Source organism: Festucalex cinctus, chromosome 5 (genome assembly GCF_051991245.1).
Source record: "Festucalex cinctus isolate MCC-2025b chromosome 5, RoL_Fcin_1.0, whole genome shotgun sequence".
Lineage (NCBI taxonomy): Eukaryota > Metazoa > Chordata > Actinopteri > Syngnathiformes > Syngnathidae > Festucalex > Festucalex cinctus.
Window position 1 is genome coordinate 26,925,850 of NC_135415.1, and position 22,233 is coordinate 26,948,082.

General features: G+C 37.3%; 1 protein-coding gene across 1 annotated transcript; it reads right to left on the reverse strand.

The window, feature by feature from the left end:
- Nucleotides 1-399: 399 nt before the first annotated feature.
- Nucleotides 400-21,987, reverse strand: nr5a1a (nuclear receptor subfamily 5, group A, member 1a). The gene is made up of 7 exons (XM_077522620.1): nt 21,811-21,987; nt 20,949-21,067; nt 20,365-20,506; nt 19,024-19,673; nt 7,261-7,380; nt 6,137-6,284; nt 400-2,748 (listed from the first exon to the last, which is right to left on the reverse strand). The coding sequence occupies exons 1-7, from the start codon at nt 21,908-21,910 to the stop codon at nt 2,495-2,497; spliced, it is 1,533 nt and encodes a 510-aa protein (XP_077378746.1). The 5' UTR covers nt 21,911-21,987; the 3' UTR covers nt 400-2,494.
- Between the last annotated feature and the right edge of the window lie 246 nt (nt 21,988-22,233).

The following is a 22,233-nucleotide window of genomic DNA, read 5'->3' on the forward strand; positions in this document are numbered from 1 at the left end:
CGTGAGCTGATATGTTTTAAAGTCCACACACAGTCCCAAATTGTTTTCATCCTCATCATCATTGTCCTACTTTTGATGTTGACAATGTATTTGTTGTGAGACATTTGAGGAGTCAAATTAATTTTATTTCAATTGTCAAAATATGTTCAGGCGTGTTTTTTTGTTTGGGTTTTTTTTTCCAATTTACTGAACATGACTGTTTTAGATGGAGACATGACGATCTGTTATGTATTGTATTGTAACAGCCACACCATGACTGCTGTAATAGTTGTAAATAATATGGACAGGCTCCAGCGCTAGCGCAAACCCCAGTGAGTTTAAGTGGTTCGAAAATGGATGGATGGATGGATGGACGGACGGATGGACAATTCAAAGTGGCAAAAATAGCCAACTCACAAGTGCAGCTTTATTTCATTGACTTTTATTGATGTGATACTATTACAATAAAATTGAAACAAAACAAATGCTTTGGTCAGTCATTGTCTCTTTTGGACGCAAAACCACTTTTAACATGGGACAGACTGTCAACCTACATAAGAAAAAAAAAAAAAAAAAAAGAGTTGAAGGACAAAAACAAAAGCAACATCAAGAGAATCTGTTTCACAACGTCAGCAAATAGCCCTGAAAAAAAAAAAGCTGAGAACTTCTTTAGAGTTAAATGAATGCTAATTTTGTCACTTCACAACATAAATATACACCATGTACACCATGTTAACACCCGCCTGCCTCAAAAGGAAGATCAAGGTGTGTGCTGTTTTGTTTTGTTTTTTTTCTTTGTGTCTGTGGGTGACATTCACATTAAGGCAGACTTCATGATTGTCTATAATATCTTGACATTTCTGGCATGAAAGGAAATATTTCAAATGTCTCCAGTGAGCTGTATGATGTTACAAATACTTTTTCCATCTGTGTCGTTCGTGCACAATGAGCAAAAGTTCACGTCGCTTAAATTGTCGCCTCTGAATGTGGCCATAAGTCACCATTAATTATTATTATGGCGCTATCTCACTATTCGCCAATGACCAAGACGTCATTCTGTTACTCATTCTGATTTTCAAAGTGATTCAAATTGTTGATAGACTTCAAACTGCTCAGTACGAAAGCTGTTAAATGTAAAAATATTATAAGGGACAAACATAAGTCAATAAATATTTAAGCAACGGGACATTGGCATTGTCTGAAACCAACAAACAAGTAACATGAGTGCTACTGTTATGATGTTACTTTGAAAAAGTTGAACATGTTCAATTTGCATGATAGTCTGGTTGTGTGTAAATACGATATACTAATATATCACAGATATGGCGATAGAAATGGACAAAGGCCAATATTTGTATTAAAACCCACCAAATGTTTTGTACTACAGTGCTAAGCCTTTTTGAATTGAAAATGAAAGCATATCCATCCGCTGTTAATTGAATAAGGAATTTATGAATTTCCTCTTTTATTGAAGACAACAGCCTTAAAGCTGATAGCTGACACAAAAAAATATAAAGTTAGATAATGTCGCATTGCTCACTTGTCGTGTTTTCATGTCACTATCCTGACTAAGGCTACTGCCACGATCGTGTGGTAAATTGAATGAGACGCAATTCGCTATCCATAAGAGCTGACGGGGAAATAGGACTCTCAAAAAATATTTCTTTTTCTTTAGGCACACTGTATATCATTACACAAAACTTATTTAGAAATCTAAATTAAATATCGGCATTTCGTAACCTGCGTTGTCTGTTTGGCCAACTGGTGTGTTAAGAAAGACAAAATGGCCACAGCCATTGTTTTTTATTTTTAATACTGGCTTCATCCTACTTTTCTTTCATTTGATCAACGTTGTGGTATCTAAATATATTAATATCTAAATCGAGTGGAATCAAACTATATTGACTATAAAATGTGACCAAATGAAACTGCACATTCTATCAAGAATGTAATATTGAGATCATCATCACCAAAAAACATCAGAATTGATTTCTTTTTAATTTAAAAAAAAAAAAAAAAAAAAAAAAGACTTCGCCAACATTCAATTTCTTAAAAAGAGGTTATAAAATCTCTCGTAAAAAGTGCACAGTTTCTGACCAGGCCATCATTCATAAGATGGTTCCAGGCTAAAGGGGCCATCCTATGTGACAGTTAAGCATACATATTACAATTCAACTTCAATGGAATAGTGCGTTCACCACATGACAACTTTATCATTGTCATTACACGTTTATTTGGCTGTGGTTGTCTTTGCTGAGGTGTAAGCAGGTGGGCACATTGTGTTGGCAATGTGTGATTCATTGGAGTTGGGGGGGGGGAAATGCTTCATTGCCACTAAATTTTGAGAAAACTCAAACAATCTGGAGCACAGATGGGGTTCTATCAAACCCGCAAGAGCCTCTCTCGCTATAAAAAAAATCTCACAAAGATGAGCTCGCGTGTAGTCCACTTTCGTTGCTGACTTTTTTTTTGATCCCACGCGTCCTCTCGCCGAGACGCACGACACTGGCATTCCTCACACGCATGCTCGCTTGGCATGGAGCATCTCGATCAGCAGGTTGTTGCAGGGCACCTCTCCACTCAGATGCATGTAACACAAATAGTCCTCAGCCTGCGTGCTGAGGGAGCGTAGCTCCGGCAGTCGCACCACCAGCTGGCTGAACTTCTCCTGAAATTGAGGGTAGGTGGTCAGGGTGTACTCCAGCAGAGCTCCGTTCACCTGCTCCTGGACGCCTTCCACAAAGGCCTGGTTCTCCAACAGCTTCACATCTGTACACAGGAGCGTTCAGTTGTTTTTACAAATGTCTTTGAAATACAGTGCAAGTAAAACTCCTCAAAACTATCCCGTGGTCCCTCTCCATGGTCTCACCAAATTCCACCTATACTCGAGATTTTGCCTCAGTGACAACTGAAGCATTTTGCTAGGTCTGCCTCTACCCATCGACTGCCTCTGGATAGGCTAAAAAGACCTGAGGACTCCTTCTTCAGCTTGACACCTTGGCGATTGGCTGGCGAGCATTGCAGGGTGTATTATAACAGTCAGCTGGGAAATGCTGCAGCACACCCGCAACCACAGTGAGGATGAGTGGGATGGATGGATGGATGGATGGATGGATGGATGGATGGACGGATGGATGGATGGATGGATGGATGGATGGATGGATGGATGGATGGATGGATGGATGGATGGATGGATGGATGGACAGATACTGGATGGATGGATGGATGAATGGATGGATGGACAGATACTGGATGGATGGATGAATGGATGGACGGATGGATGGATGGACAGATACTGGATGGATGGATGAATGGATGGATGGATGGATGGACGGATGGATGGATGGACGGATGGATGGATGGACAGATACTGGATGGATGGATGGATGGATGGATGGATGGATGGATGGATGGATGGATGGATGGATGGATGGATGGATGGATGGATGGATGGACGGAAGGACGGACGGATGGACGGATGGATGGATGGACGGATGGATGGATGGATGGACGGAAGGACGGATGGATGGATGGATGGATGGATGGACAGATACTGGATGGATGGCTGGCTGGATGGATGGATGGATGGATGGACGGACGGACGGACGGACGGATGGATGGATGGATGGACAGATACTGGATGGATGGATGGATGGATGGATGGATGGATGGATGGATGGATGGATGGATGGATGGATAGATGGATGGACGGATGGATGGATGGATGGATGGATGGATGGATGGATGGATGGATGGATGGATGGATGGATGGATGGATGGATGGATGGATGGATGGATGGATGGATGGATATTTTGAAAGGGATGTTTAATTCTCCCAAATTATTACCAGGTCATCTCTTCCCTGGACTATATAAATAAAGATGACTTGACTTGACTTGACTTGACTTGAGTTGGACTGTGCAAGAAATGATAGTTGCTAACATGAGGACCACGGTTGGTGTTGGCGCTATTCATTAAAAAAATATATATATATAAAATAAAATAAATAGTTACAAATTTTCAATAAATAAAAAACAATGTCAATGCTAGAAATAAAAAAAATAATAAAAAAAAAATTCTCAAAAACTTTTTTGACGCTTGGAGTGGGTGGATTGTAGTCACAAATCAATGGGGGACGATAAAGTGTGGTATGTGTCGAGGGACTACGAAACAAATCATCATCATCATCATCATCATCTCACAGTTGCTGTTAAATTATTGGTGGATCTCATCTCTATGGATGTACGGCACCGACCGCCGTATTTCACTTTTGTCAATTGCAGTCAATTTTGCGCATTTTCAGTTAAATTTGCTTAAAAATTGTGAAACAGTTGGATGGAAACCCAGCTAATATATTTAAGTTGGCAACACCGAAGCCAACTCGCTACTCTTGTACACATGTACATCAAAATAAAAGCAGTGAATATGTGACATTTTACTTTGATTTCCTACATTTGGTGCTCATTTGAGAACCACAGCAAAATGTTATTGTACAATACTCCCTACTAGCGACACAATACTCTGTCGAGTTTTTTTTTTTTCTTTTTGCTACAGATGGATGCAAAAAAATGTTCATCAATTGACAGAATATTTGTTTGTATGCGTGTGTATGTGTGAGGGAGGGAGGTTGGTCGGGAGAACAGCAAAGCCCTCCAGTGGACCCGCATTCAGCATCAGCTGAGCCCATCTTGTAGAATCCATTCACACAGTAATTAAATGTTTTGAATCAATGTTATGAATCGTCCTTTCAAACTGCTTAGGGGCAATTAAATTACCCCTGACAAACCTGACTCTAAGGAGGAGGAGAGTGTGCAAAGAAGACGCCAGTAAAGAGCAAATATTTTCTACCCACGACAAGTGCTCTCCCCATTCAAACGCTCTTTGTTATCATCTTGCCTGCGCGAAACGGCAAACACTTCTGGGAATCTGGGCAACGCGCGTCTATGCTTTTTCCATCTGCGCAAGCCGCTACATGAATGTCAGCCTTTCCATCGAATGATAGAGCCATTACTCGCTTTTAGAATGCCATTAGTGCACAATGGACGAGGTTGTCTTTGTTAACAATCGCTTTTCGCAAGACTAGGTTTTTAATTAAGTGAATTTCTTCGAGGTAAAAGGCCAGTCGTGAAAACCTTATGTACTGCACATTTTCAACAGATGTGGCAATATTTCAGAAAATATAAATGTTACAGTTAAAGGCCTATCCAATAGCAGAATCCTTATGACATGAAGATTAATGTTCCGAGTTTTAATAGGCTGCACAACATACACTGAAAACACAGATGATGGGTGAATGTGACACATTGTAAAGCGCTTTGAGCACCATATAATGTACTAATTGCTATATACGTTTGGTACCATTTAAATGTATTATTATTATTATTATTATTATTATTATTATTATTAGCAGCAACCAGTTCAGGGTGGAACCCGCCTACTGCCCGAAGCCGGCTGGGATAGGCTCCAGCACCCTCACGACCCTTATGAGGAGTAAACGGTTAAGAAAATGGATGAGTGTATTATAATAATAATAATTATTATTATTATTAGTATTATTATTATTATTCTTATTATTATTATTATTATTATTGTTATTATTATTATTATTATTATTAGGGATGTTCGATACCATTTTTTTTCAGACCGATACCGATACTCAGACCCTCAGTACTCACCGATACCGATACCAACTGCCGATACCAGTCGTACATTTTGACAAATAAAAAAAAAAAAACACTAAAAGATATTTTTAAACAAATATATTTCCTTTAATTTTGACCAAAAAAAAAACAGCACAGTCACTCTTCAATGGTCTTAACGCTCAAAATAAAACACAAAAATGCTCTTTTAGTTTAAGATTCACAATTTTGAAGTATTTCCAAACTGGTGAAGTTTTGGTGAAAAACGCCAGTTACAGGCAAGGAGGACTCACTTAACATCTTCCCCCTCTGCCATCGGTCGCTTGTACTTGTCTGCGTCACGAGTACTCGAGTACTTGAAAAAAGGCTGGTATCGGCCCGATACCGACACCTGGTATCGGTACTCGCCCATCCCTAATTATTATTATTCAAAATATAATATATTCTGCTATTAGTTAAGTGTACAGTATTTTTGTCTCGTTTTTACACCAAAAAACAAGAAAAAAGTGTTGACTCACGAGGGTTGAATAGGAGAAGGAATTTAAGACAGGCAATCTCCCTGCGGTCCACCTGCAGGACCCTCAACCTGACGGCGAGGTCCTGTCCTCTTTGGACCAAACTTGACAGAGTTGCCTCGCCTTGAGACAGAACAGAAGACAGCTCGATCTGCAAAACAAAAAGCTACCGATTAATTCCCAATATTGTTATTATAAGATTAGTTACATCAGCTGAGGTATTGGTTACCTAAGACCCCAATGGCGACACAAGCAGTATGGCAAATGGATAGATGGAGGATATGTGTGTTTTGTACTACTATTTTTTGTATTATTGCATCTTACAAACGCCATTCGGGTCTGTGAAAGGCACTAAAAAAACAAAACAAAACAAAAAAACAAGGGATGGATATTTAGTCGTATCAGACTGAACATTTCAAGAGCAAATCAAAATATTAAGAAGGACTGAGAGACTGGCTGTTGATCTGATTAACCTGTCGGGGGTATGAGCAAGTATCCAATCAGTTCCCAGATTTTTAAGTGCCTGCTGCTTCCAAGTAGTTGATTTTGGCTTTTTCCCCAGCAGACTATCAAGTGTCACATTATCGTTACTTGACTCCCATGCACCAAGTGCTGTAATTTTAGAATTAAAAAAATAATAATAATCTTGAAGGTAATTCTGACTACACCTTTTGATTTATTGTAAATTGACATCATTTTGAAAACATATTCAGTGGAATGAAATTAACGTGATAAACCAGGAAGCTTTCTGGCGTACTGCTTTGCATGGTTGCTTGCATGTTACATACACAATGTTATGAGTATATTCACCCGTCAACTGCCAAATTAATATTTCACAATATTACACCCGTTATTCATGAGCTAATGGAATTGAAAGGTTTCCCAGCGTCTGAATATGTGTGGTGGGTCAATCTGCCCCACTGATTTACTCATCCTCAAAGAATGATGTATTCCTTTGTTTTTAGAAATTGTTCGGAATCATGATATATACTCTTTGTGTAAGTTTTTTAAAGAAAACAATCTGACAGAGGAAAGTACAGAAGTTCAGAAACACTGAGTAAAGGTTTTTTTTGTTTTGTTTTTTAAAAATAATGTGCTGGTGGGAAGTTGTGTGGGGGAGTTGTTACCTCCTGGCCAGTCACCAGCAGGATACTGTCTCCCTTTCCATGTTGCACTTGTCTAAAAATGTGATCCAGGACCAAAAGTTCAGACCAGCAGTTGTGCAGCAGCTTCATTTGATCCCCCACCTCCAGGAAAAACAAGACAAACACCGAGACAGTGAGACAAAGACAAGAAGAACAAAAAAAAAAAAGTGAAGCCAAAAATGAGTCCATAGTTTGTTTCCTGCAGTTGAGTATATTTTTTCCAAAACATGTATTCAAAGCTGTGAAAAAGATTAGATTGCCCTTTTTCATCGTAAAATTATCAAAATTAGCAACATTATTTTTATGTATTCCTGTTGTTGTTAACTCATTCACTACCATTGACGGAAAAAGACGTCAAATGATGAATTTTTGCTGGGCTGGCAGTGAATGTGTTAAATTACAGTTGAACGTGTCTCTTTTGGTGAGTCTTAATTTGAATGTTCACTCATATAGAGTACAGTACCAGATACACATTCAACTAATGCATTAACATTACAACTACATGTAGTTATTCAAAGGCTAATAATAATAATAATAATAATAACAACAACAACAACAACAACAACAACAACAACAATAATAATAATAATTATTATTATTATTATTATTATTATTATTATTATTATTATTATTATTATTATTATTATTATAACAAATACAACAAATCTATTATTATTTATGCATTATTAAGAAGCAAAATGTTGTTGTTTTTTGTAACTGTCCCATTACGGAGCTGTATTATTATTGAAATATATAGCCTCATAGTATTACAGTCCAGTATATACAGTATAATGGATTTTTGCAAGCTTTTTGTTGTACTACACATCCCATAAATGAACTCCTAACTTTCAAAGAAAGCCATGTCAATCCAGTACCAAACCACACTATGTCACTCATTACCCACTTAAAATAATGGCCTAAGTTAATTTATTTTATTTTTCAGAAATCATGGAAAACATAACCAAATACTGGTCATAAGTTAGGCTTGTCAGGCGATTAAATGTTTAATTATAATTCATTGCAATACTTCCAATCGTTAACTCAAGATTCATCTCAAATGTTACATCTGCTCTAAATATATAATAAAATGTACAATATTTTTTTGTCCATACTCTTGTTAACATAAAAATGGGGGGGAAAAAGTGTTAAACTAATATAGATATTTTTATTTTTTTTTTAAATGGCTGCATCTTTTAGTCGTTGATACAGTAATTTCATAATAATTCATAAATTTGAGTTAAAATTAAAATAATGTACTGTAGTGTAAAAAATGAGTGGGATATTGATTTGAAATGATTTTTCATTTGTAAGATGTTGGTGACAGTTCAGTGCATTTTTCTTTCCATATTAAGAGCTATGGAATCTTTAACATGAAGTAACTTACAAAATTACAACTTGACCCCAGTTTCCACAAATATATGCATATGCATTATTATTAGATTTATTCCTGCTCAATTTTGATTTTGGATGTGTCTGCTGCATTGTGGTTGGAATTCCCCCAGTACAGGCTTTCCAAGTAAAGGGCGGTTATTACGTAATCACGTGTTAAAAAAATAACAATTAAAAATTAAAAAATAGCGACGTTAAAGGAAATTTTAAGTAATGTAAAATTAACGGACTAATTTTGACACCTCTGTTATAAGTATTAATAATTTAATTTCTAGGCTAGAATTGAATGATCTATTTAACTAAAGAACTCTCAGTTGTCATTGTTGTTGTTTATTACCATTATAAAAAAAAAAAATAATAAAAAATAATAATAATAATTAAAAAAAATAGCGACGTTAAAGGAAATTTCAAGTAATGTAAAATTAACGGACTAATTTTGACACCTCTGTTAATAATTTAATTTCTAGGCTAGAATTGAATGATCTATTTAACTAAAGATGTCGTCAATTTTAGTTGTGAGTAGTAAGTGCTCAGCATCCTGAAGAGATGTACAAGGCAACCCCCCCCCCCCCCCCCCCTCCTTTTTTTTTTTTTCAAAATATGACTTAGGCCAGTATTTTAAGAGGGTGACAACAGGAACCAAAACTAGAATGAAAGAGTAGTTTCCCATTAAAACAAGGTGAGAAGGTGACTAGTCATTGGCGGCTGTGTTAGTGCATCCATGTTTGTATTGATAAACTACTAATATCTTTCCCCAGCTCCGTAGGCGATGTGTGTGCGTGTGTTATTGTCTGCAAAGTGAAGGACACGGCAGACAGTAATTCCGCAGCCGCAGCTCTCAATGGGCTCGGGCGCACATTCATCTGACACGAAGCTGACAGAATTACTGTCCGTCTAAATCAAACGATATATTAGTGGCAGAGGAGAGGGTCCAATCTGGACCCCAACACCCATCAGGAATAAGCGCTGCAGTGGGGGTCTGGACTTCAAGTGATAAAGGAAGGGGTTAAGGAAGTAAGAGAGGTCTCGGCGACCTCCTTTGCTTCCTCTAGAGGAGTTAGACTCTCAGCTGCAGCCAAAAAAAAAAAAAAAAAACGCAGAAAATATGCAGAATATAGAGCAAGTACTTGAGTTGAGAGATGAATTTCTGTTGGCGTTACAGTAAGTGTTTGTATACCTGTTGAGTGTCACCTTCTACCACTTGGGGTGATTTTCTTTAGCATCAAGAAGACATGATGTAAATATTTTTTAGACCTAAGATGAAAGTATTGATTGCATTTCCTGTCACGGATGCCACTGATGTCTGAAAAAGAGTACAAAAAAAAAAATGTGGCAGGGACCAAACTATTAGGTCATGTACAGAACATCAATCCTTTAGTGTACATTATTACCTATGTTTCATTTTGTGGATATTTTATTTAGATAACTCTTGAGCACTTGCTCATAAGAATTGTAAAATTCACATTGTTGCAACTAGGAAAACGCTGATTGTTTTTTTTTGTTGTTGTTTTTTTTTTTTTTTTTTTTTTCCTCAGTCCAGGTCAAGTCTCTTGGTTTTGCAGATACTGTAGGTCAGGGGTGTCCAAACTTTTTCATTTGAGGGCCACATCTAGAAAATCAGAAGGACTCAAGGGCCACATAATGTTATGAAGAGAAATTGTGTTTAGTCCTAAAAAGTGTACAAACAATTTATTTGTGCTTTTGCATATTTAGAAAAATGCTACAGTGTATAAACCAATTTATTTGTAATATGACAGTTGGGTTATTATAGTTTTGGAATTTTTCATTTTAGTTTTTATTTTGTTTTGAGATTATTTTTTTTAAATTTAGTTAGTTTTAATTATTTTTCACGGAGGTTGTGTTAGTTTTGTATTAGTTTTATTTCTTTAATAAATGCTTAGTTTTAGTTTAGTTAGTTTCAGTATTAGTTTTAGTTTTTTTTTTTTTTTTTTTTAAATGTGTATTACTCGTGCGCAACACCATGGGCGCGACGTTATTATTCTGGTTTAATCAAAATAAATCTACTAAAAATCACAATTAAAATCATCCCCAAAGGCTCATGCATTAAATTACCAAAGACTAAAACGAAGGACATTTTTGCTATAATTATAGTTCTCTTTTAGTTAGTTTTGTAAACATAAAATGTAGTTTCAGTTAGTTTTCTTTTTTAAAAAGCATATTCGTTTTTGTTTTATTTCATTAACGAAATTGTTTTTTGAATTTTATTTTTTTTCGTTAGTTTTTGTTAACTAAAATAACGTTTAATGGCATCTGTGTTTTTCGACACCTTCCCTTCTTACTTTGACCATCTCCAAACATTTTTGTTTTTATTTTATTTGAACCCAGTCAAATGACATTTTTAGCATATGTCGCGGGCCACACAAAAAAAAATGGACGGTGGGCCGCAAGTGGCCCCCGGGTCGTAGTTTGGACACCACTGCTCTAGGTCAAGTCAGAGCTGATACCTTATCAAATGTAACCAGTGGGGCAAACGTAATGTAATACTGTAGATTCACACTTGATTGTTTTTGCATTTAAAGGTAATCTGGTTAAATGTGTCAAATTTGCAAACCCGATTCTCTATTAATTCCGACAATGCTGCTCTGCAAGCTGTTTGTCTATACTAGTATGAACAGTGTTCCATCCTGCAGTCTGTGTCGACTCAGTTTAGTTGGAATATCTTTTATCATGCCCTGGCTTATAAGCAAAATGTTTTCATATCTCACACTGCACCTCAATTTCCTTCACAAGCTTTGGACAACTGCGAAAGTTAAAAAGACTATTTTGAACATAAGCTTTGGGTACAAAGGCACGACCCGTTTCAAAGACTCACCAGGCCGTTGAAGCCAGCTCGTTTAATATTTGTATTTCTCTTTTTCTTTTTTTTTTTCCAATTTGAAAATGCGATACCAATCAAATGGAAATGACATGCTCTGCCTCGAGTTCCAATCACATGATTCTCTAGTTACAACTATATGTGCATGTCTAGTTTGGTGTTTTATCACACAAGATTAACAAAACTGGATGCTTATTCATTTTGACATCCATTCAAATTCAACCATAAGCCTTACTCAGTGACTCTATATTGACTGTACATTATGTGCTAGTGTTAATATTTGATTTTCCTTCATCAGGAAAAGAATCAATCCAATGAAAAACAGGGCACAGCAGGTGTTTGAATTTGCTAAATTAAAATTGAAGCTGGAATCCTTAATTATCAGAATGAATATGAAAATGAATGAATAAAGATTCAAAACATACAAACAAAGTGTAAATGCTTTTAAATCCAGGTTTAAAAAAAAAAAAAAACTGTCCCTTTCCCCTACCTATGATTAAGGTCTGTGAAGGTATTTTTAAAATCGTGTTTTTGATAATGCTCCGTAATTATCGTAAGCTACTTTTGATTTATTTGCTGTTCTGTCATTACTTTATAAATCTGTTTGTAACTGCTTTTAAATGCTGTACTTTTATTTACAGTATGTTTGTGTACAGTTATGTTTTGTGTGAAATGCGCTTATAAATCAGTTATCTTTTTTTTTTTTTCCTCCAATCCCTATCTACTTTAGGTACTGGTGAACATCAAAACAACGTGAAATATTTTCATTTCTTATTAAGCCCGCTGTATACCAGCAATACCCCAAAACAAAATTCCTACTCTCACTCTAATTGACCGGTGACCAAAAATGGAGCGTATTAAAAATGTCTTTGAAGTGCATTGCATCAGCCGACAATGATAGTCACTCATGTGCTGCCTTTTAAACAACAGAAATTCATGTCCATCAAATTTGCTTTATGTAAGCTTAGATGAGTGCTGCAGACTTGTCTTTGCATATAAAGTTATAAACTTACAGAATGTACACTTTTAATATTTTTCACTTTTTAGTTCCGGGCAGCAATGGCTGCAAGCTCGTTCAATTGTTCATTAACAGCTGAAAAATCAAATCCTTCCATTTGATGGTTGCATTTAGTCAGCTGAACCTGTCCTTGAAATCATATTTAGGCAACTTGTGTCGCATTGTATATTGATCATGAGCGAATAGTTTTGTGCGTGCGTATTTTGTATTTCTCCTGAAGCAAATGTGACTCGGTTCTCAGTGAGTAACTACACGTTGGCATACTTTTTATTTTCGGGCCTCCATTCCGGTCCAATCCATTCAGAAAATGTTTTGAGAGGCGTAAGCGAGTGACTATTAAAACTCATGCACTCCCAAAAACGTATTTATATGTTGTTGTTTTTTTTTTGTTTTTTTTGTTTTTTGTTTTTTTTTTTATATGCAAGAGCATAGGCTTTGGTGCGGCTTCTGACATGAAGAGGTGGCTTAAAACAATGGTAGTAGTTACTACAAAAAATGTGCAGAAGGTGGCGGCAGAGTGAGATCAGCCAAGGCTATGTTGCAACAAGCTCTTTTTGATAGTGTTTTCACCTGGAATGTGAATATCAAGGAAACCTATCTGTATTCTAATGCTAATTGCTACAAAACGGAAACAGACACAAATCTATTTTTTTTTTCCTGATGAAAGAAAAGACTAATGTTTCTTTTTGAAGGTTCCATGTTTTGATAGCAATAGAACACAATATTCTGTGGGCCTTGTAAAATCAGTCAAAATCCAGTATAACAGCTGGATAGGAGTGAATGAGTTAAACTATTTGATAAAGTTGAAAGCCAGGGTGACAATATTTGACATACAAGTCTTGGATGTAAAGAAAAAATAATGAATGGCATTTCCCATATTATTATTGCAATATAATTTGTTTTTTGGCGACAAATTCTTGAAGATTCTCTTGGCTAAGTCAGTTTTAAATTTGTTCTCTCCAGTTCCTTGCCTTCACGTTGAACCAGTATGATGTTCATATGCAACATCTGCCATTCAACAGGTGATTGGAAGGTCAAATCCAAGACATGACAAAGGCCACCTTTTGAGGAATTGCAGCAATCAATAGCTTGCAATTTAATAACAATGTAGTCGAGTAGAGTGCAGCCCAGTGGAAGGCTGACATTCCCCCGTTATCGTCTGCATGGAATGTAATTATCTAGCGCAGAGAAACAGCTCTTTCTGCACAGCTTTGTTCTCACTGTGCACACTGGCTGCTGAATGGCCATATAACAGTTTGGATTTCACAGAGAAATGCATCACAAACACGTGGCACGAAAAATGATTTGCTTTTCATGGGAGGGGCATTGGGTTTTATTCATATTTCACATTTAAACTGGATTTAACGTGGCAAGAAATAAAAATATTTACAAGCTTTAAAAAAAAAAATGTTGCTTGGGTAAATTTTTACTTACATAAGGTTTAAATATTTGATTTATAACGATAGAAAATGATTACATGAGTGGTTGATGATGTTTGCTCAACCAAAATATTGTCATCTGTCATTTCATTTTGAAAGGTTGTCATGAATAAAATCGTGTGCTCAATGGGAGATGTTAATATTAAAGTTAGAATGCATCGCGGTTGCGTGAGCTGCCACCGCAAATTGCTGAGCGACATTCAGCCTACATAACGAGTTAAGTTCACGTGTCCCATCATCCAGAGATACGGTGTACATTTAGGAATAAATGTTAGCGTATTATTGCACAATCAATGTATTCGTCCATCCTTCCATTGCTAATAATCACTTTGGTGATTGTTTCCCAAATGCAGGTCTGTCTGCTACGTACTGTCAATTCATATTATACGGGTTTGCTGGATCTCAGCTGACTTTTAATGAGTTGGTGTACACCCTGGACTAGACACACACATAAAATGAACAACAATTAACACGCACATTCACACCTATGGGCAATTTTTGTGTCCAGGCAGTCAGCCGCGATGACGTGACTGTGAGGCAGACATGCTAACTACTCGACCGTGCTGTTTATTTTGTTGAACTGAAGTCCCTGACAGTGTAGCATTTTTTATTTTTTTGTGTGTAGCCAGCATTTGTGCTCATTGGCTGTGGCGGTGGTGATGCCGCACCCAGAAACGCAATCGGGGGTAGCATGTGGTGCCCGCTTTGCAGCCGTCAACAACCACAAGTCTTGCCGATGTCCTGCCCGGACCCCGGTGTGTCCATTTCTGCAACGTCAAGCACTGTGTGTGCCTCAACTGCTGTGATTTTAAAAGGTGCAAACATGTTCTTTCAAAAATATCAAAACAAAGACAACCAATGCGCAAAGTTAGACTGCACTTTGCACTAGACTTGCGCTAGGCATGAAAACAGGGCCCCGGGTTCTTCCACCTTCCGCCATGTCTAAACTTTCCATGCGAGATGATTGCGCCACGAATAAGTGGATAGAGAGAATCCGCTTTGATTATGTTGATGCCCAAATGCCGCAGACCACCTCTGTCTCACCGTGCCAGACTTGCCAGGATTTTGTCTTGGCCCCGCCCCTTGCCCGTTTACCTTTGTTGCGGATCTGAGTAATAGACGTGCCCACAAACAGATTGCACTGGGGAACAGAATTTTTATTGAATCGCGTCTGACAGCTGTTTTTAACAAATGTTTGGGTGCTGAATCCAAAACTGAGCTCAGTTTTTCTCTATCATGTCAAGTTTCTGAGCTATAGGATCCCCATTTTATTGTATATGAAATACACGTGTATGTATGTAAATAAAACACTAAGATGGAATAGTTACAGTTTTGAAAAAAAGAAAAAAAAACAGCATAAAACCAAACTAGAACGGTGTAGCCATGGTTACAAGGTTAAAAGAAATGCCAGCACTAATCCACTTAATTCCAATTATAATCAGCACTTCTTACTACTGTCTCACTACATTAAATTAATGGAATGTTGTTTATCTGGAGGCTAAACTGTGGAGAAAAAAAATCATCAATCATTGAATGATTTTTTTTTATTAGAACAATGGCACATTGAGCCTGCAATAGTATTTGGTAAGACAATGTGACATGATGATCATGAGTAAAATTTTGCTCTGCTTATATTTTCATAAAGTATCGCGCAAAAAAAAAAAATCCTTATGAAAAGTATCTCATTTCTATAGCTGCCATTTCTGCTGAACAAAGTCTCCCAAGAAATACTACATATATTAGAACTACAGAAATTGCTATAGAGTTGTTTTGATTTTTGTTTTGTTTTTAAGCTACACATATGTAAAATAAAAAAGAGAATTATCTAAGGTGTTTTAATGAGTTAGCATAAAACTGTTTCGCTAACTATTCAAATAATTCAAAGGAATTATCGAAGCAGTCTAGGGCAGTGGTTCTCAAAGGGTGATTTATTTTGCATACCACCATTGGTACACGCACGGGCTCCTTCTAAATGATACACAAAAGAATCACATCATTTAATAAGTTTTCTTCTTCCCACTCCTTTTTTTTTTTTAGTTGCACATGCTGAGCTTTCTTTATTGCCACTTGTATACATGATGATGTTTTTTTTTTCTTGCCATGATTATTTTCTGATTGTTTGTTAGAATTATTACTATATTTGGCTTTTTGTCATATTATCTGATCTGCTGAAAAACAAATAAATCAAAATCAAATCAATACCTTTAAAAACATTTATACCACTTGCTGTTAACTGAAAATGACATCATGCATGCTCAGAAAACAGCTAACGACCAGTCATGCCTCAGTTAGCTAATGTCACGTGACCAAACCCAGAAAACAGGTCAGCCATGATTGGTCATCACCTGAACTCTGATCACCTGTGATGTCATTTTCAGTTGACAGCAAGTGGCAAGTTGTGTTTTTAAGGTATTAATTGTACGTGAAAAATGCTAAACAGCACATTTTCATTTACTCGTTTAGAGCTGTCCGTTTTCAAATATAAATATAAATAATATCAATATTTGCTTAATTACATTTTCTTGTTAACTTTTGCCACCATTACATGTAAATGATTCATGAGGATAAACAGTTTGGAAAATTTTAAATAAAGTTTCCCTCCACTTACATTATATTTTAGTGTGGTGCTAATGTTCAAATTGTGCATAATGTTACAGCGGCTTCCAATAATAAATATTCATACACCTTTTAGGAATGCAACCTTTACTTGAGATTAAAGAACACTTGGGCCTAGTACACAGCTGTATTTTAATGATGATACTTGGTGATAATGGTGTATGAATTCAGGCGATACTGGGTGTTAAAAAAAAAATAAAAAAAAATAAAAACTTTGAGATAAAACAGCCAGTTAACAGAAGTGCAGAAATGATGTTCTGCAAAAAGCTCTCCAGGTTGAAGACTTGTGACTTATGAATTGAAGCCTGCCAAAACGGCAACGCTGAAAATTTTCACCAGAAGGCCCGGAAGCCAAAAGAGAATTGTTTTCCACCGTGTTGTCACAGCTGCAAAGTAACAAAGCAACAACATGACACACTGAGCGGCACAAACTGGATAATGAAGAAGCTCGAGTGCGTTTTCGACATTTACACAGATATGCAGACCACAATGATAACTGAATCTCGGCGCAAAGAAGAGGAATCAGCTACCCACACAGGAGAGACATTCCCAAAAGTATCGTCAACTTTCAGCTACAGGACTGCTAACACCATCTACAGCTTAGAACTTGAAGAAGAAAGCTTGGTGAACCTGCAGCCAAAAGAGTGCAGCAACTTCACAAATCGAGCGCTCACAAAGTCTCTGAAGGCAAACGGTGATTGACCCAAAAAAAAAAAAGTGCATTGCACATGGACAAAAGGGCTTGGTTTACAGTCCTTGTCATTGTAATGCTGAACGAATCAGTCAGTAAAACCTCTTAGGTCCTCGTCTTTCCATTTGTCCGCTTTGCGTACCACTTGTACTCATCAGGGCCATGCACATCTGAACGAGTTTTCAGTTACCTAACGTGCATATTTGTTGAACGTGGGAAGAATCCAGTGTACTCAAACAAAACCCAAGAAAGCGCACACATGAGAACATGCAAACTCCAAACACAAACTCCAACTGCAACTCGATCCCAAGTCTCCTATTCACCATACAAACGTCACCATGAATTTTGATGGTTAACATTTTGGACAATACTATGCTTCCAACAATTTCTGTACCAGCATGCTTGGTTTAATATGGTGTTTAATTCAGAACTTGACTGCATGTGCCCTAATCTGAGCACCGTCAAACACCTGCAGAATTGACCAAAATGGAGGTTGTGAGCGAGAAGCCCTCGTCCAAACATCAGTGGCATCATGAGCGCACGAGTGTTGCGGATGGCTGAAGAGGCAAACCTTCCCGTAGATGCAGCAAAAGTCTTCCCAGAAGCAATGAAGACCAACCAAAAGACCATGTTTGCTTTTTGTGTATTATAGTGAATAATTCTGAAACACGAGTGTGACTGTTGAATACAATGCAGTAAAAGCTTGTTTGCTGAGGAATGATTCATGTCGTGTCTGATTTTGTGTTGACTCAGGAGAGACCTTTTAAAGGACTCAATTCATTCTGTGAAGCGACGTGCATTTACCATCCAGCATTACAATAGAACACTATTTAATTAGCGGCTTCATACCAATTTTGACCAATGATGAAAATTCACTCAAGCGTGAGAAGGCATTTTCATATTGAAATTTTCTAGTTTCCAAAATGATTGGATTTATTTTATTTTTGTATATATGCGATCGGGGATTGCAACCCAACTCTTATAGAGCTCATAACTCAACTAACAAAAAAAAAAAAGTCATATCAAAAGAAACAACTGTCTTTATTTACATTGCATCAAAAACAATGCAGCATTTTTACTAAAATACAATCCCAATTTTATTTTTTTTCCTCTCCCTCTCTCTCTCTCTCTCTCTCTCTCTCTCCTCTCTCGATAGCTCTCTCTTACAGCTATGCTAGTTACCTTGTGTAAAATTAACTGGTGGCATTATTATTATTATTATTATTATTATTATTATTATTATTATTATTATTATTATTATTGCTACTACTACTACTGCTACTATTATTATTAGTAATAATAATATTTATTATTATTATTATTATTATTATTATTATTATTATTATTATTATTATTATTATTATTATTATTATTAATCTTGTTAGTTATTATGGATATGTTATTGATTCTTATTGTTGTCGTTGGGTTTAATTCTCCACAAGTTGCTGCCAATGTGTGCTGTCTTGGCTAATTGACGCAAAATCATTTTTTCAAAGTTCAGTTTTGATGATTGTTGTTGTTTTTTTTTTTTTAAGGTTTCGATACTCAAAGCTTTTCGGAAAATAGCCTATAGTGACACTGAACATATATAATTTCTGAATTATGGATGTCTTTTGTTTCAAACATATAATGAAAATAATTCAAGGGAATAAGTTGAAATCATCGAATCTGTTCAAATGTCCTTTGACGCATGAGCGAATGCATGAACAATACAGAGCAATTAAGCAAATATCTACTGCGTGGAGAGTAAACTCACCCTGAGCTCCTTGAAAAAGATGCAGCTGCGAGCCCACTCCACGATGGAGAAGAGAGTCTGGTCTGCCATGCGACACATGAGGCTGAAGGCACTGGTGGGCTTCTCCAGCCGGCCTCGGCCGCTCTGCTCCTGCTGCAGATGGGCGACGATCTTGTTCCGGACCACCAGCTCGTCCGGGTCGCAGCGCAGCATCTCCAGCACCAGCGGCGGCAGGCTGGGGGGTTGCGGCGAGGCCGAGGGGTACATTTCTGGGTAGGCGTATCCCGTGAGAGACTCGGGCGAGCTGGTGGTGTAGTCGGGGCACTCCGCTTTGATGACCCTGCCGGGGAAGGCCGCGTACTGGTACTGGCCGCTCAGGGGGACGTGGGACTGCATGCCCAGGGACGGGGGGGCATAAAGGTTCGCCTCGTAGTCTGTGGGGGTGATGGGGCCAGGGGTGGTGATGCTTTTGGGGATGGCCGGCATGCTGTTGAGAGCGCCGCCGAAGCCGTAGTCGGCGTGGAGGGGAGAGGCGGCCGGGGGGGGCGCGCTCTCCAATTTGAAGCCGTTGGATCGTATCAAAGCCTTCTTCTGCTGCTTCAAGGCCCTGTCCCTCTTGTACATGGGCCCGAATTTATTCCTGCCCCCACGCATGCGGTCTGCGCGCACCGCTGTCAAAAAAAAAAGGAAAAAAAAAGAGCCGAGCAAGAAATGAAACATTGTAGCCTCGCATCTCAAATCCAAATGAAAAGTTTAAATTGACTTATAATTGCTACTTCCGTTGTTCCCTATTAATCCTCGATTTAAACATGGAATGAATAACACACATTTTTTTTTTGCTTCCCTTTTTAGGGCTGAGAAGATTCTCCAGTCATCACTCCTCCTTGTAGCCTAAATAGAGCTTTTGATTTAAAACACGGGAGTCTCTGCACACTTTTATCAGTAAGTCCAGAATGTGCTTTTTTTTTCTTTTCTTTTTTTTCTAGCGTGGAAAGAAACAGGTGCTTTCTTGCATGGCTGTCTGGAGATTAATCCCATCTCATGTGAATAGGAAGTGAGAACAGAGCTTCAGCCAACAAATCAAGCGTTGGAGAATCAGGTTGTTTGGTTAAATCAGAATTTAAGACTTCAATTTGGAACAAATGCAAATGTGCTATAAACGCCACATAATCATCAACATAAAAACCTTATGCATAGAAATGCAATAAAGCTTTTTTAATGTTTTTTTTATGAAATCATATAGGCCAACATAAAATTAATTGTGGCTCAAACTGCATTTTAGATCGTCTTTTCCAGCTTTTAGAATAAACAATTTAGCAGTTTACTTTTTATTATGAAATTTAAAAAAAAACTCAAACGTACCTTCGAGTCGCATGCCGACGTTGAGGCATTTTTGAAAGCGGCAGAAAGGACATCTCTTCCTCTGAGTCTTGTCAATCTTGCACTCCTGATTTTCAGCACACGTGTATCTCTTGTTGTTCTGCACTGTCCTTTTGAAAAATCCCTGCAACAAAAGTGAACACTTTTCATTTTCTTTTCAAAAAAAAAAAAAAATCAGATTTGAAAGGCATTATTTTTCCAATTATATTAAATTTTGAAATGTTGAAATTCAGATGAGGCTTTTTTTCGAGTCAAAATATTTTTCATTCCATTTCAACTAATAGGCTAGTCTATAATAAAAATGCACATTTATACAAATAGGCTATATTTCATGAAATAAATAGTGTTTCCGCCAACTAGAGGAATGACATTGTGCTTTAAAAAAAAAAAAAAAAAAAAAACATGTAATAAACGTTTGCATGTTTAGATCAGAATTAACGTTGAGGAAAAATAAGCGTTAAAACGAAACATTTACTGACATCTTCCTCTTTAACGAATAATATTTCCTGCAGCACTTGAGCGGCTGCATGTTTTTTTTTTTTTTTTTTTTTTTTTTTTTTTTTTACCTTGCAGCTTTCACAGGTGAGCAGCCCGTAGTGATACCCGGACACCTTGTCTCCACACACAGGACACAACTCTTCCAGATCGTCATCATACGTGTATTCCATAACCTTCAAAGTCACACCTGTGCACATGCACACACGCGCGCGCACGCGCACAAACACCAAGGGCATCAAAAGCACGCGAGCACAATTTCAAAACTGCGTGTGCACATTTTATTTTGTATTTTTTTGTAGGCTGTATACGTTATCTTTTTTTTTTTTTTTTTTTTTTTTTTGCAGATGCAATGGCGGTGTTGACCACCTAATTAAAAAGCCTACCACACGACGTGTAGTATATAGTTAACGAATGTACGACAAAAATAAAATATTTTCAATGAAATCAATTTAATTTAAAAAAATAAAAACGTAGGCCTCCATTTTAGATGGATTTATGACTCTGTTTTATATTGTAAATCTTATTTCAAACGGGCATGCATGCATTTTATTGGCACTGGTGATATTAAGACCACTATACTTTGTATGTATTTTATATAATATAATCACTAACACAAATGTAAAATCAATCTTTTTTTTTTTTGGTGCTAATTATTGCATGTAACTTCTACCAGCGACTTGATGGAATTTTTTTAAAAAGGCAATGGCAGATGATGGAAAGCTAGTTGCATTACTACGCACTTTTTTATTTTTTTTTAATAATTTAGTTTTACAAACTACATCCGCTTTCGTCTCTTGTGCATGAGCGCGATCGATGCCGTAGCAACAAAATTGGAAATCAAAAATCGTTTCTTTTGGGTGGTTCCTGCATCTATATGCCGGATGCACATCAGCACTGAGGGAATTCGGGGGGAAAGTAAAAGCGCCTTACCGTGAGCCTTGTCTCCCAGCATCTGAAAAGCAGCCTGCAGCCAGTCACTGATTGACTGATTATGAAAATGTGGTCGGAGGCGTTGCTGCAAGCAATGCATATGCAGCTGAGGACAACGGCAAGGAGGAGACCGAGGGGGGCACAAATAAATGGTCTGTAACGGGATTGGTTTGGGTGTCTCCCTCACCCTCCTCGCCCTTTACTGTCTTTCCGTTATCGCAAACTTGTGATGCTCTGCTGCTATTGGTGGACAGACAGTCAGGTGACCGTCGCTTTTGCTGCCTCCTGAAAAAAAATAAATAAAATGCCTGGACCAACGAGAATGCTGCTGATTTAGATGACTCACAATATGAAAGGTTGTTTTTCTTTTTTCAATCTGGAAATAATATTTTGACATTATTTGTACAACAATGTGTCACTTTT

What these genes read in the sequence shown, in the direction of transcription:
- nr5a1a (XM_077522620.1), bottom strand. Translation starts at nt 21,910, where the DNA reads ATGCATTGCTTGCAGCAACGCCTCCGACCACATTTTCATAATCAGTCA. An exon ending in TCTTTTTCAAGGAGCTCAGG is followed by an intron (nt 7,381 to 19,023) that starts GTGAGTTTACTC and finishes TTTTTCCTGGAG; the next exon opens with GTGGGGGATCAAATGAAGCT. An exon ending in CCTTCTCCTATTCAACCCTC is followed by an intron (nt 2,749 to 6,136) that starts GTGAGTCAACAC and finishes TCCTGTGTACAG; the next exon opens with ATGTGAAGCTGTTGGAGAAC.